This window comes from Somniosus microcephalus, chromosome 7 (assembly GCF_052327205.1).
Source record: "Somniosus microcephalus isolate GS21.2 chromosome 7, FLI_Smic_1.0, whole genome shotgun sequence".
Lineage (NCBI taxonomy): Eukaryota > Metazoa > Chordata > Chondrichthyes > Squaliformes > Somniosidae > Somniosus > Somniosus microcephalus.
Genome location: NC_140993.1, coordinates 105928613 through 105945063, shown reverse-complemented (window position 1 = coordinate 105945063; position 16451 = coordinate 105928613). Strand labels below are relative to the sequence as shown.

The 16451-nt window shown below is 43.9% G+C and overlaps 1 protein-coding gene across 1 annotated transcript in view; it reads left to right on the top strand.

Annotated features, from left to right (window-relative positions):
- The window catches only part of greb1l (GREB1 like retinoic acid receptor coactivator), a 436507-nt gene that overhangs the window by 343365 nt on the left and 76691 nt on the right, over positions 1-16451 (top strand). The window contains exons 12-13 of the mRNA XM_085992812.1: positions 1164-1349; positions 15312-15638. Coding sequence (XP_085848938.1) covers positions 1164-1349; positions 15312-15638 — 513 coding nt within the window. The remainder of the gene's footprint in view (positions 1-1163; positions 1350-15311; positions 15639-16451) is intronic.

The following is a 16451-nucleotide window of genomic DNA, read 5'->3' as shown; positions in this document are numbered from 1 at the left end:
CCTGCCAACCACACACATCAGGAAATCGAGGCTCTATAATCCATTGCAGCACTTAATAGCAAAACTGTCTTTGCTAGGATCATGTTCACTGGACGAGGAGCTTGCTGAATGAAAGTTACTGATTTTGTTTTTGTGAAATGGAGAAAACAGAAAGTTCAGCTATGCTACACTAATTAACTCAAAATTTATCTCTACTATCTGCAAACATTTTCCTGTGTTTGATTTCAGGACAAGCATGTTCAACTGTGTGCTTTTGAACATGTTGTATTAAGTCTTTACTGTGTGTTTTTTTATTGATTTATTCTCCTCCTCTTCTGAAGATAGTGGAACTGATAGGATTGTCCAAGAGAAGTAGATGTTTTTAGTCTGCTAGTGTGGCATATATTTTATTTGTTACTAGAAGGTGTACAGGATCAAGTTATAATGTGGTGAGACTTACTTAAAATGTTTCTTTATCTTTTCACTTAACGGCGTAATGACTTTGAAATAAACTAATTTGTGACCTCACATTTGGCCTTGTCTCATCATTGTGTGAGTCCATCAGTTTGGAAGATTAGAGATGCCCAAGTGAGACACAGTATCCAGCTCATATAGTACAGGGTCTCATTGTTCTATCTCCCCCTCCCCATTCAGCCTGTCGTATGTCTGGATTTTAGGTAGTGGACGTTGCTCCTAATTGTAAGTGACCCGCGTTTTGCTTATGAGTGAGACGAGTGATGTTTAACCCGAGAGAATATCTTGGGCAGACCTGAAACTTATTGCACTTACCATCTAAGCATTCAGCTGGAGTTACTGATCGCGATCAGGGGCAGCAACCTTGATTTAATTTATTTTCGCTCTCCTTATCTCAAGGACTGTAGCGCCCCATCACTGCCCTAGCTGAAATTAGCTATACCTCCCTTAGACTAGGGATTGAACCAGGGGCTTCCCAGTCTCTATGGCTCAATATCACACAGCGCATTTATCTTTTGAATATGTAAATATTTTTTATTTAGATTTAATAATGAACAAGTAAAACAAATATGTTCTCTTCAGAAGGTTAAATAGCACGTATGATTCAAAATATATCTGCCTGAAAATATATGTTCTGTGATGTGACCTAATCCAGACAAAATAGACCTTGGGAATTAAGGAAAGACTGAAATATTTCTTGTGTATTACAGGTTATGGCACTTTACCATATTTTTATGGCAATGTTGGAGATATTGTAGTAAGTCCTCTACTTGTGAATTGTTACAAGTGTCCACAGCTGACTTCAGTTGAGCTAGAACAGTTGGGAGTCTCCAACAGCCAGATCTTAACGGTGGAAAACATGATCCTCTTGACGATACAATATCTGATTCATCTTGGTAAGATTTAAGCAGTTTACTATTAAAGAAATATCATGCTTATACTCATTCTTTTCATTCTGATTATACTTTCAATGAGGTCTGAAAGGATTTACTGTGCGTGAACATTTATCCAATAGCGATCATAACATGATCGACTTCAATGTAGCATTTGAAAGGGAGAAACGGAAAACAACTACTAAGAGCTGGATTTTCTCAATGGGGAGTTTTGGAGGCAGGACTCCCACTTGTCGGGTTGTAGTCCCGCCTCCATTTACTTGTGGCCAACCCACGCTATTTTCCCTTGATTGACCTTGTTAAGCCCGCCCAGCGGGCTTAGCAGGCCAATTAAGGGAAAGTCGGTTACAGGTGACGTCAGCGAGTGACGTTTCATCTGTCAAGAGCTTTTGACAAATGAATTGTCATCGTTTGACGGCTCTGTGAAGCTGTCAAACACTGACAATCTGTCTTCTAGGTTGAGTCTTTACTCAAGACTCAATTAGAAAGCCTTCCTGAGCAGAAAGCAGAAGGCTGCAGCTTTTGACAGTTCAGCAGCCATTCTGCTTTCTGTGCTGGTGAGCTGAGGGACTCCTGAGACCTGAAGGGAGGAAGCCTGCAGGAAGAAGTAAAGGTAAGTAAAACTTATTAAAACACTTTACACATACCTCACACACTTACCTTTCCACACTTGCACTCATCACTCACCTTCACACCGGACATTTCGGCCCCTCCGACCCCCGCGGACCCACGGCTCGCCTCATTGACCCTGGCGAGGTTCGGAGCCATCGGGAAGCCCACACTTCAGGGCTGAAAATAGGGATTCTCAGAAAAACTGCCTGTTAACTACCTGTTAACAGGCAGTTAATTGGCACTAATCCCCTTCCCGCCTCGGGGAGGCAGTTCCCAGCACCGGTCAGCTACCCGCCTCCTGGGAATATGGCATGGGGGTGGGATGGGTACTCGCCCCCAGATTCTGCCATTTTCCCGGCAGTCCCGCCTCCAAACCCGCCTCCCCAGGGCTGGCAAAATTCCCCCCAATGAGTCTAGATTTAGGAAAGGCCGACTTTAATGGGATGAGGCACAGACTGTCCACAGTAAACTGGGCAAATATGTTAATGGATAAGGTGATAAAAGATCAGTAGGAGATGTTTAAAAAAGAATTTAACTTGATACAGAACCAGTTGATATCCCTGAGGGGCAAGAGCTCTACTGGCCAAAAAACTAGCCATAGAAACATAGAAGATAGGAGCAGGAGTAGGCCATTCGGCCCCTCGAGCCTGCTCCGCCATTCAATGCGATCATGGCTGATCATCCAAATTCAGTACCCTGTCCCTACTTTCTTCCCATATCCCTTGATCCCCTTAGCCTTAAGAAATATATCTAACTTCTTCTTGAATATTATTTAATAAATTGGCCACAACTGTGTTTTGTGGTAGAGAATTCCACAGGTTCACCACTCTCTGGGTGAAGAAATTCCTCCTCATCTCAGTCCTAAATGGCTTACCCCTTATCCTTAGACTGTGACACCTGGTTCTGGACTCCCCCGCCATTGGGAACAGACTTCCTGCATCTAGTCTGTCTAGTCCTGTTAGAATTTTATAACTTTCAATGAGATCCCCTCTCATTCTTCTAAACTCTAGCGAATATATGCCTAATCGACCCAATCTCTCTTCATACGTCATTCCTGCCATCCCAGGTATCAGTCTGGTGAATCTTCACTGCACTCCCTCCATGGCAAGAACATCCTTCCTCAGATAAGGCGACCAAAACTGCACACAATAAGGCCCTATACAACTGCAGCAAGACATCCTTGCTCCTGTACTCGAAGCCTCTCGCTATGAAGGCCAACATACCATTTGCCTTCTTAACCGCCTGCTGCACCTGCATGCTTACCTTCAGTGACTGGTGCGCAAGTACACCCAGGTCTCGTTGCACTTCCCCTTTTCCCAATCTATTGCCGTTCAGATAATAATCTGCCTTCCTGTTTTTGCCACCAAAGTGGATAACCTCGCATTTATCCACATTATACTGCACCTGCCCAATCGCCCAACCTGTCCAAATCGTACTGGAGTTTCTCTGCATCCTCCTCACATCACACACACCCACCCAGCTTTGTGTCATCTGCAAACTTGGAGATATTACATCTACAGTAGTTCCCTCGTCTACATCATTAATATATATTGTGAATAACTGGGGTCCTAGCACCGATCCCTGCGGTACCCCACTAGTCACTGCCTTCCACTCAGAAAAAGACCCTTTTATTCCAACTCTTTGCTTCCCATCTGCCAACCAGTTTTCTATCCAAGTCAGTACCTTACCCCCAATCCCATGTGCTTTAACTTTGCATGCTAGTCTCTTATGCGGGACCTTATCGAAAGCCTTCTGAAAGTCCAAATACACCACATCCACTGGTTCTCCCTTATCTATTCTACCAGTTACATCCTCAAAAATTCCAGTAGATTAGTCAAGCATGATTTACCTTTTGTAAATCCATGTTGACTTTGTCCGATCCTGTCACTGTTTTCCAAGTGCTCTGCTATTACATCTTTTATAATGGACTCTAGCATTTTCCCCTCTACCGATGTCAGGCTTACCAGTCTATAATTCCCCATTTTTTCTCTACCACCTTTTTTAAATAGTGGGGTTACATTAGCTACCCTCCAATTCATGGGAACTGTTCCAGAGTCTATCGAATTTTGGAAGATGACCAGCAATGCATCTACTATTTCTAGGGCCATTTCCTTAAGTACCCTAGGATGTAGATTATCAGGCCCTGGGGATTTATCGGTCTTCAATCCCGTCAATTTCCCTAACACCATTTCCCTACCAATACTGATTTCATTCAGTTCCTCCCTCTCATTAGACCCTATGTCCCCCAACATCTCTGGGAGTTTATTTGTGTCCTCCTTTGTGAAGACAGAACCAAAGTATGTATTTAATTGGTCAGCCATGTCTTTGTTCCCCTTTATAAATTCCCCTGATTCTGACTGCAAGGGACCTACGCTTGACTTTACCAATCTTTTTCTCTTCACATATCGATAGAAGCTTTTACAGTCAGTTTTTATGTTCCCTGAAAGCTTACTCTCATACTCTATTTTCCCTCTCTTAATTAATCCCTTTGTCCTCCTTTGCTGAATCCTAAACTGCTCCCAATCCTCAGATTTGCTGCTTTTTCTGGCCAATTTATATGTCCTCTCCTTGGATCTTATGCTATCCCTAATTTCCCTTGTTAGCCACGGTTGAGACACCTTTTTTGTTTTATTTTTATGCCAAACAGGGATGAACAAATTCTGTAGTTCATCCATGCGATCTTTAAATGTTTGCCATTGCCTATTTACCGTCAACCCTTTAAGTAACATTCCACAATCCATCCTAGCCAACTCGCGCCTCATAACATCGTAGTTTCCTTTATTTAAATTCAGTACCCAAGTCTCTGAATCAACTACTTCACTCTCCATCTTAATGAAGAATTCTATCATATTATGATCGCTCCTCCCCAAGGGGCCTCGCACAACAAGATTGCTAATTAATCCTTTCTCATTACATAATACCCAGTCTAAGATGGCCTGATCTCTAGTTGGTTCTTCGACATATTGGTCCAGGAAACCATCCCGTATACACTCTAGGAATTCCTCTTCCACAGTATTGTTACTAATTTGGTTAGCCCAATCTATATGTAGATTAAAGTCACCCATGATAACTCTGTGCCCTTATTGCACGCGTCTCTAATTTCCCGTTTAATGCCATCCCCAACCTCAGCATTAATGTTTGGGGGTCTGTATACAACTCCCACTAATGTTTTCTGCCCCTTGTTATTTCTCAGTTCTACCCATACAGATTCCACATCATCAGAGCTAATATCCTTCCTTACTATTGTGTTAATCTCCTCTTTAACCAGCAATGCTACCCCACCGCCTTTTCCTTTTTGCCTGTCCTTCCTGAATGTTGAATACCCCTGGATGTTGAATTCCCAGCCTTGGTCACCCTGGAGCCATGTCTCCATAATCCCAATTATATCATATCAATGGACAACTAAAGAGGTGAGGGACAGCATAAAACTAAAAAAAAAATACAAAAATGCAAAAAATAGCACAGATCCTGGCGAATGGGAAAGATACAAAGAACAGCAAAGGGTCACAAAACAGGTAGTAAGAGCGACAAAAAGGGAGTATGAAAAGAAATGACATTAAGGAAATGGCAGACACATTGAATAATTATTTTCCGTTAGTATTTACAGTAGAAGAAGAGGATAGCATGCCGGAAATCCCAAGGTAACTAATAGTGAATCGGACAAGGATGCAATAAAATTAACGTAAATAAAATAACTGTAATGAAGAAAGTAATGGCACTAAAGAGTGATAAATCCCCAAGTCCAGATGGTTTCCATCCCAGGGTGTTTTAAAGGAAGTAGGTGAGCACATTGCAGATGCCCAAAAATAATCTTCCAAAGTTCTCTAGATTCAAGAACCGTCCCTCTGCTTTTTAAGTATGCCACTCTGCTTTATAAGAATGGCGAGAGAGGGAAACCAGGAAATTATAGACTAGTTAGCCTAACATCTGTTGTCGGGAAATTGCTAGAGTCTATAATTAAGGATAGGGTGACTGAACACCTCAAAAATTTTCAGTTGATCAGAGAGAGCCAGCATGGATTTGTGAAAGGTAGAGAGAGCCAGCATGGATTTGTGAAAGGTAGGTCATGCCTGACAAACTTGATTGAATTTTTTGAAGCGGTGACTAAAGTAGTGGACAGGGGAATGTCTATGGATGTTATTTATATGGACTTCCAGAAGGCATTTGATAAAATCCCACATAAGAGATTGTTATCTAAGGTAGAAGCCCATGGAATTGAGGGCAAGTTATTGACCTGGTTAGGAAATTGGCTGAGCGGCAGGAGACAGAGAGTAGGGATAATGGGTAGGTACTGAAATTGGCAGGATGTGACAAGTGGTGTCCCGCAAGGATCTGTGTTGGGGCCTCAACTATTCACAATATTTATTAATGACTTCGATGCTGGCATAGAAAGTCATATATCCAAACTTGCCGATGACACAAAGATAGGCGGCATTGTAGGCAGTGTAGATGAAAGCATAAAATTACAAAGGGATATTAATAGATTAAGTGAATGGGCAAATGGATTTCAATGTAAGCAAATGTGAGGTCATCCACTTTGGACCTAAAAAGGATAGAACAGGGTACTTTCTAAATTGTGAAAAGCTAAAAACAGTGGATGTCCAAAGAGACTTGGGGGTTCAGGTACATAGATCATTAAAATGTCATGAACAGGTACAGAAAATATTCAAAAAGGCTAATGGAATGCTGGCCTTTATATCTAGAGGACTAGAGCACAAGGAGGTAGAAGTTATGCTGCAGCTATATAAAACCTTGTTTAGACCACAGCTGGAGTAATGTGAACAATTCTGGAAGGATATATTGACCTTGGAGGGAGTGCAGCGTAGGTTTACCAGAATAATACCCGGACTTCAAGGGTTAAGTTACAAGGAGAGGTTACACAAATTATGGTTGTATTCCCTAGAGTTTAGAAGGTTAAGGGGTGATCTGATCAGAGTTTTCAGGATATTAAGGGGAACAGAAAAGGTAGATAGAGAGAAACTATTTTCATTGGTTGGGGATTCTAGGACTAGCGGGCTTGGTCTAAAATTTAGAGCCAGACCTTTCAGGAGTGAAATTAGGAAACACGCAAAGGGTGGTAGAAATTTGGAACTCTCTTCCGCAAATGGCAATTGATGCTAGACCAATTGTTAATTTTAAATCTGAGATTGATAGCTTTATTTTAACCAAAGGTATTAAGGGATATGGGCCAAAGGTGGGTATATGGAGTTAGGTCGCAGAACAGCCATGTTCTGCGACCAATGGGGGAACAGGCTCGAGGGGCTGAATGGCCTACTCCTATTCCTATGTTTCTACTGCTAGAACACCAATATTGAGCTCGCTGATGCCCTCCACTGCCAATCCTGCTGGAGTTTGTGGGGTCAAGGAGAGGGCGCCTAAATAACATTTTCTGTGGATTTGGCTGGAGTTACGGTGGGAGACCGACGGAAACTCCAAAGAACTTTGGTGCCCCTATGTTTTTATCCCTGTGTGTGTGGTGTGCCACTTTGATTTAGGAAGAATTTAAATATTGAAATGAATTAGTAATTAGTCTGAAATCAAAACAGAAAATGCTGGAAATACTCAGCTGGTCAGGCAGCATCTGTGGCGAGAGAAACACAGTTAACGTTTCAGGTCGATGACCTTTTGTCAGAACTGAAAAAAGATGGTAATGGGACAAGTAAAGAAACAAAAGATGGGTCTAGAAGCGGTGTAAATGGGTATAGCAGAATCGTCAACAGCTGCCATCTGAAAAAATAGTCGGAAATTGTTGAACTCGATGTTGAGTCCAGAAGGCTGTAAAGTGCCAAATAGAAAAATGAGGTGCTGTTCCTCGAGCTTATGTTGAGCTTCGTTGGAACAGTGTAATAGGCCGAGAACAGAGAGGTCAGAGTGGGAGTGGAGCGGAGAATTAAAGTGACTGTCGACCGGAAGCTTGGGGTCACGCTTGCGGACTGAACGGAGGTGTTCCACAAAGCGGTCACCCAATCTGCGTTTGGTCTTCCCAATGTAGAGGAAACCGCATCGTGAGCAGCAAATACAGGATACTAAATTGCAAGATGTGCAAGCAAATCACTGTTTCATCTGGAAGGAGCCTTTGGGGCCCTGGATGGTGGGAAGTGAGGAGGTAAAAGGGCAGGTGTTGCATCTCCTGCGTTTGCACGGGAAGGTGCCGTGGTAAGGAGAAGGGGTGTTGGGGTGATTGAGGAGTGGACCAGGGTGTCGCGGAGGGAACCGTCCCTTCGGAATGCTGAAAGGGGAGAGATGGGGAAGATGTGTTTGGTGGTGGGATCGTGCTGGAGGTGGCGGAAATGGCGGAGGATGATCAGTTGAATGTGGAGGCTGGTGGGGTGAAAGGTGAAGACAAGGGGCACCCTATCATGGTTCTGGGAGGGAGGGGAAGGGGTGAGAGCAGAAGTGAGGGGAATGGAACCAACATGGTCGAGGGCCATGCCAACCACGGTAGAGGGGAATCTCCACAGATGCTGCTTGTCCTGCTGATTATTTCCAGCATTTTGTTTTTATTTCAGATTTCCAGCATCCACAGTATTTTTCTTTTGTATTAGTAATAGTCCAATGTTGCTTTGAATGGGGAGTCACGTGACGTTGTCAAATTATGCTCACTGTGGTCAGTTTGTACAATTAGCCCTTCCTCACCTGCTCACATGCATGTGCATACCTATCTAAATTACAATCCACCTCCCATGTACTGTAGCTGTTCATTTCCTCACCTTCTTCCTTAAGCAGAACTAGTTGTAAAAAAGAGGGCAGAACTTTCAACTTTGGTGGGGGTCTGAAGCGCACAGTAGTGAATCAGCCTGAAAGAATGGAGAATTGGGGCTCAAATACATAATCCCCTGAAAGTGTGAGTGCAGGTAGATGATGCCATAAAAATAGGCCGGGGTGAATTTCTTCAGCGCTTCTCCCACTTTGCTGTCATAACTGCAGCAGAAACCTTTCTTTATCCGGCTCTTTGGTGGAGCTATTCACTTAATCCCACTTCCCTGCACTTCCCCCTTAGCCCTATACATTATTTCCCTTCCAGTATTTGTCCAATTCTCTTATGAATGTTACTATCGATTCTGCGTCCACCACCTTTTCAGGCAGTGCATTCCAGATCACAACAACTCGCTGTGTAAAAAAATGTTTCTTCATGTCGCCTCTGGTTCTTTTGCGAATCACCTTAAATCTGTGTCCTCTGGCTACCGACCGTTCTGTCACTGGAAACAGTTTCTCTTTATTTACTCTATCAAAACCGTTCATGATTTTGAACACCTCTATCAAATCTCCTCTTAACCTTCTCTGCTCTGAGGAGAATAACCTCAGCTTCTCCAGTCTCTCCACATAACTGATGTCCCTCTTCCCTGGTACCATTCTAGTCAATCTCTTCTTCACCATCGCTAAGGTCTTGACATCCTTCCTAAAGTGTGGTGCCCAGAATTGAAGACAATACTCCAGCTGAGGCCTAACCAGTGTTTTATAAAGGTTTAGCATAACTTCATAGAATCATAGAACCATAGAAATTTACAGCACAGAAGGAGGCCATTCGGCCCATTGTGTCTGTGCCGGCTGAAAAAGTGCTATCCAGCCTAATCCCTCTTTCCAGCTCTTGGTCCGTAGCCTTGTAGGTTATGGCAGTTCTAGTGCATATCCAAGTACTTTTTAAATACGATGAGGGCTTTTGCCTCTACCACCATTTCAGTCAGCGAGTTCCAGACCCCCACCACCCTCTGGGTGAAAAATGTTCTTCTTAACTCCCCTCTAATCCTTCTACCAATTACTTTAAATCTATGCCCCCTGGTTATTCACCTCTCTGCTAAGGGAAATAGGTCCTTTCTATCCACTCTATCTGGGCCCCTCATAATTTTATACACCTTAATTATGCCTCCCCTCAGCCTCCTCTGTTCCAACAAAAACAACCCCAGCCTATCCAATTTTTCCTTATAGCTAAAATTCTCCAGTCCTGGCAACATCCTCGTAAATCTCCTCTGTACCCTCTCTAGTGCAATCACATCTTCCCTGTAATGTGGTGACCAGAACTGTACGCAGTACTCTAGCTGTGGCCTAACTAGTGTTTTATACAGTTCTACCGTAACCTCCCTGCTCTTATAATCTATGCCTCGGCTAATAAAGGAAAGTATCCCGTATGCCTTCTTAACCACCTTATCCACCTGTCCTGCTACCTTCAGGGATCTGTGGGCATGCACTCCAAGGTCCCTCTGTTCCTCTACACTTGTCAGTATCCTACCATTTATTGTGTATTCCCTTGCCTTGTTAGCCCGCCCCAAATGCAGTACCTCACTTCTCTGGATTGAATTCCATTTGCCACTTGTCTGCTCACCTGACCAGTCCATTGATAACTTCCTGCAGTCTACAGCTTTCTCCCTCATTATCAACCACACGGCCAATTTTTATATCACCTGCAAACTTCTTAATCATGCCTCCTACATTGAAGTCCTAAGTTATTGATATATACCACAAAAAGCAAGGGACCTAGTACTGAGCCCTGCGGAACCCCACTGGAAACAGCCTTCCAATCACAAGAACACCCGTCGACCATTACCCTTTGCTTTTTACCACTGAGCCAATTTTGGATCCAATTTGCCACTTTCCCTTGGATCCCATGGGCTTTTACTTTTCTGTCCTAACTTCCTTGCTTTTGTACTCTATTCCTCTATTAATAAAGCCAAGGATCCGATATGCTTTTTTAACAGCCTTCTCAACTTGTCTTGCCACCTTCAAAGATTTGTGTACATACACCCCCTGGTCTCTCTGTTCATGCACCCCCTTTAAAATTGTACCATTTAGATCATATTGCCTCTCCTCATTCTCCCTACCAAAATGTATCACTTCACACTTCTCTGTGTTAAATTTAATCTGCCATGTGCCTGCCCATTTCACCAGTCTGTTGATGTTCTCTGAAGTTTGTTACTATCCTCCTCATTTTTTACTACATTTCCAAGTTTTGTATCTGCAAACTTTGAAATTATGCCCCATATACTCAAGTCCAGGTCATTAATATATACCAGAAAGAGCAGTGGTGCTAATGTTGACCCCTGGTGAACACCACTGTATACCTCCCCATAGTCTGAAAAACAACCATTCACCACTACTCTCTGCTTTCTATCTCTTAGCCAAATTTGTATCCATGTTGTCACTGTCCCTTTTATCCCATGGCTTTAATTTTGCTAACAAGTCTAATACTTTGTCAAATGCCTTTTGAATGTCCATGTACACAACAGCAACTGAACTACCCTCATCAACCCTCTCCATTACTTCATCAAAGTACTCAAATCAAGTTAGTCAAACATGATTTGTCTATAACAAATCCATGCTGACATTCATTTATTAGCTCATTCTTTTCCAAATGCCAATTAATTTTGACCCGGATTATTTTCTCTAAAAGTTTTCCCCACCACCAATGTTAGGCTGACTGGCCTTTAGTTGCCGGGTTTATCCCTCAACTTTTTTTGAACAGGTGTGTAACATTTGCAATCCTCCAGTCCTCTGGCACCACCCCGTATCCAAGGAGGATTGGAAGATTGTGGCCAGAACCCCTGCAATTTCCACCCTTACTTCCCTCAGTAACCTAGGATGCATCCCATCTGGACCAGGTGATTTTTCTACTTTGAGGACTGCCAACCTTTTAAGTACCACCTCTTGATCTATGTTTATCCTATCCAATATCGCTATTGTCTCCTCCTTTACTGCTACACCTCCTGGTTTTTGGAGGTGATGTGGGGTCATCAGTTTAAATCTATCAGGGGGAATTGTTGTAGCATGGAATACTTTGCCACAGAGAGTGGTTGAGATCTTATCATTGTAAATTGGATAAATAATTAAAGCAGAAGAAGATACAAGGCTATGGGAGGCACAAGACAGTGGGATTAGTTTTGGATTGCTCAAGCTAAGAACTGGCAGTGGCACGATGGGCCAAAGGCTCTCCTTCTGTACTGCAAACTTCTTTGACTCTTGATAGATCTGGAAAATTACTTGAAACAACCATGAGTGTAAGACAACTTTAAAATACTAAGGGGGAAAAATTCAGTATCGCCCCGTTTGGGGCGCCATTATCGGCCGTGCACCAAGTTTAGCGCCTGGCGCTAATTGTCGATGGCAAACTTGGCTTTTATCGCCCCTGGAGGTGATTGGAGCGCTAAATCAGGCGCTTCACACCTGTCTTAAGGTGCAACGGCCAAGGAGCGAGGCGCTACCTCAGAGCGCTGGCGAAGCTCATGTGATGTCAGTCAGCAATGGAACACAGACACACTGGCGCCGGCCAGTTCTTAAAGGGGAGTTCTGACGAAAGGTCATCGACCTGAAACGTTAACTCTGTTTCTCGCTTCACAGATGCTGCTTGACCTGCTGAGTTTCTCCAGCATTTTCTGTTTTTATCTTAAAGGGGAGGGTTGATTTTGCTCTCCATCCACAACCTGCTCATTGCAGTCTTGAATCTCGGCCTGGAGAGACCTGTACATCAATTCTGCTGGAAAGAACAATGGAGCGACCCAGGGAAAGAGCTCAGAGTGCAGCCCCCACAGTCTCTTCTAAATCGATACAAGGAAGGGCAAATCAAAATGAACCTGCAAAGTGCTGCTCAGTACCCAAAACTCCTTCACACAGCATTGAATCTCTCCAGAAGTCTCTCTTTCTCTCACAGAATGCGTGGTGCAAAAATGTCACCAACAAAAAAGGGCAGGAAGCGGTCGCCATTAAATAGTGCTCCCCCAGTCCCTTTCTAACTGCAAAACGCTCCCCTCAACCTGTCGTTGCTAGCGGCAGGCGGTAAGGCAGGGGGCGCCACTCAATATCCGGTCCGGGGCGTTGCGCACTTGACTGACGTCATGATCTGCCGGCACAGGAGATCATGGCGGTAGTGTTTAGCGCCGCCGCAAAATGTCTAGCTAATTTCGCAAGCGGCGCAAACATCGTCGCGCCCAGGTGCTAGTTGCTTTGCACCCCATTAGCGCCCTCTTAAGGTGCCTAAAAGTCAAAGTTAGGACTAATAATTATAATTCTTCTTTACACAGAGAATGGTCAACATAAGGAGTTGACATCCTGTTAGATTGGTAGAGACAAAATCTCTGGATTTATTTCAGTTTAAGAGAATGGATACCTTGATGTTGATGTTGGGATGATAGGGTCTTGATGGCTGAGTTACACATTTATTTTAGCTAACACTGGTTTTTGACAGCCATTTTTTTAGCACATACAACAATTTTCTAATGACTGAAAAATCTATTCTAATATACTGAGATCCTTGGTGAAGGCTGAATTTTTTTTTTGCTCCATATATGCTACTTTAAGTGGTTACATCCATTTATCAGCAGACCATCCAGGAAAATCTATTCCAGCACACCTTACCCCCAACTTCAGTACAGCCCCCCAAATGTACCTGTATATTTTTTTCTATTGCCTGCACTAACTGCCCTTGTGGCCTTCCCTAGCAACATTGCCAATTAGTGTAAAATTTGGAGCAGTTTCATGCTATCGACCCAAAGTGGACTGAGGCTGGGCATACTCATTTGACACAGGGCTCTTACAGCTACCAGAGAGACTTTCAGCCCATTGGTCTATACTGGATTAAAAGAACTAGCTCACTGTACAAGGAGTTGCAAGCACAAACCTGCATCCTGCCATTCCATGGCGTAGAACAGCCAAGCCATGGTATCATACGTGAAACACCTTCTATCTCCATCTTGTCTCCTTTGTCAGGTATTGAAAAACAACATATAGTAGGAGAAAAGTCATTGGGGGAAAAATTCGGTACCTTAGCACCTCCCGTTAGCGCTAGCAGATGGCGGTAATGGGGCACTGATGTAGTAGTGTCGGGCCGAAGTGAATCCAGCGACACATGGCAAATCTGGCCCCCCACTGTTGTGCCGCCGATACGAGGTACCGCCGGGGACTTCAATGCCAGGCAGATCATGATGTCAGTGAGTGTGCAACACTCACTGGCCGCCCGATGTGGAAAATTCATTGTTGCCACTTACCTTACCGTACCAGACAGCGACAGGGAGAGCTGGCGTGCAGCTCCAGGAAGCCAGCTCCAGCGATGTTATTTAAAGGCATCAGCATTAATCACTCCCAGCTGTCAGGGCAAGTTAATTTCAGTGATTTGCTGTCAGTTTCACCCACTAGAACAGTTACTATGAGTAATTTCAAGCTTCCTTTGTATCAGCAGTCTTCTGGCAACTACAAAGTAGCTACATTTATTGTTCAAAGATTCAAACTGCTACACTTAGCAACATTAATGGGGCTGTACTGGCATGTCACCTCGACCTCCAGGATCTATGTTGGAGGGATCATAGGCAGCGAGAAATACGGGAACATGTGCACAGAGGGATGAGGAGGGACATCAGGGCTCACACCAGGAGGCCAGACCCTCCAAGGGTATTCCGACAGCACTTCTCCCACCTCCAATTAAGCGAGGAGCAGTGTATTAGACGGCTCTGCATCACCAAGGTGGTGGTCACAGAACTCTGCCACCTCCTCCAAACAGTCCTCCAGCCTCACACCAGAATGACTTGAACCCCAGATCTCTTTTGCTCACCATATCCCCATCATACCATCCCTGTGTCATGCCATATCACAGCGTCCTCCTGGGCGCAAAGGTGAAATGAGAGAGGCCACAAAATATTGAAAACTCCATTAATAAATTTATGCATAAGCATATCACACAAATCACATTCATTCTAATAACTAATGACCTTTGTGCCTCCCATGGTTGAATAGCTGTCATTGTGTACAAGGTGTGAGATGTGGGTGTGAGTGTTGGTAGGTAGAGATTGTTGGTGGGTGAATACTGGGGGACTGGTGCTTTGGGCAGTATGTGAAGCTTGTGGTACAGATGGTGGCATGTAGCATTTGTTGAAGCATTCAATCACCCTGACCACCCGACTGAGGTGGATCTGCCATGAGCACACCTGCTTCAGTCCTCCGGCTCCTTCTCCTTGTTGTACTTCTCGTTGCGGAGGCAGCTGCACAGCCAGCAATGCTGAGAATGAGGTGCTGCAGTATCAATGAACCTCCCCTTTAAGTACTGGGGAAAGCCTGTGGCAATGATGACTTGCGATTAGACTGCACCTGATATTGGTCCACCCTTTAAGTGTAACGCCAATGAGCTAGGCCTTTAAGACTTGAATTAGCACTCCAATCATTTCTTTGAGCAGTGCAGTCTAAAGCATTAGTCTAATGCGTGCAGTCTAAAGCATTAGCGCCTGGCGCTAATTCTCAAACTTTTCTGATGATACCACTCTTTCCTGGGCTATAATGAATTTCTAGCCCATTGTCTGCCTCTAACTATAGTTGTGTTATCTGGCTACACTTGTGTATTTCATACTTCAGTAATGGTGGTATATTTGCTTATTTCAGGTCCAGACCAGATGCCTCTCAGGGAAGAGTTTGAACAGATTATGCTGAAAGCAATACAGGACTCGAGCCTTAAAGACAGATCCTCACAACTGGGAGGCCCTTGTTCCACTGTGTCTCCAGGACAACTACCCTGGCTAGCTCGGCTTGCTGCCAGTGTTTCACGAGATTTGGTGCAAGTTGTTTTTACCCAGAACTCCCTGGCAGAAGGCATTTCAGAGACCTTAAGGACATTTGGTGATGTACATCTACAACAGAAAGTACCTAACTATGTGGTAGTCATTTGTACATCAAAGATGAGAGGCAATGAGTTCTGTGTGGTGGTTTTAGGTAAGTAGAATTTCAGATTTGTTTGAAATTATCCAGTTAAAACAAAATGTAAACTGGTGCTAATCGTGACAACAGTGACAAAAAATTCCTTATTAAAATGCTTACCTTGGGATTACAGCGTTGTTATTGACATGTTAATTATTCAAAGCATTTTTTGTATTTATTAACGATAATTGATTTGCCATCTAGCCAGCCATTTCATCTAAATTGTCGATTGTCTAATTTACAGGCGGCTTGGTTATATGTTATCAAAAATGGGTGCTGACACTGTACAGCATTTCAGATCTTCAGCTGCTAGCTAGACATTTGACACAGGTCTTGGTTGTACAATATAATTGCTCAGATAGTGAGTTGAATATGAGGCTGTTGAAATAATAGGGCTCACTTTTCTCTTGGTCCGTCTGCAGGGCACTTGACAGACTCAGCATACTGGAGGTGCTGCCCTTGCACATGGAGCAGTGCAGCTGAATTTCCTGGCTCAGGCAATTTACCAGATGTCCTCCCAGGACTGCACTGCCCTCTGGAAGGGCGGAAATGGGTTGAGATGCAGGTCTGAGAGGCTGGTAGCTGCGCTCCTGGCCAGCAGCATTCTGTCAAGGCACTATAGCCTGAGATTCCTGCTGAGAGGAAACAACAACCTACCTGCAACCATCTTGGATTTTTGGGGTGTTTCCGGGATCCATGCAGATTTTCTAGTTTCTGAGGGTCTCAACATAACTCCTATTACCAGCTTCTTGGGATACCCTTCTGTTTGCAATGCCCCATGAGCAGGTGCACAGGAAAGTGGGGCAGGAACACCCCCTCCTGCTTTAT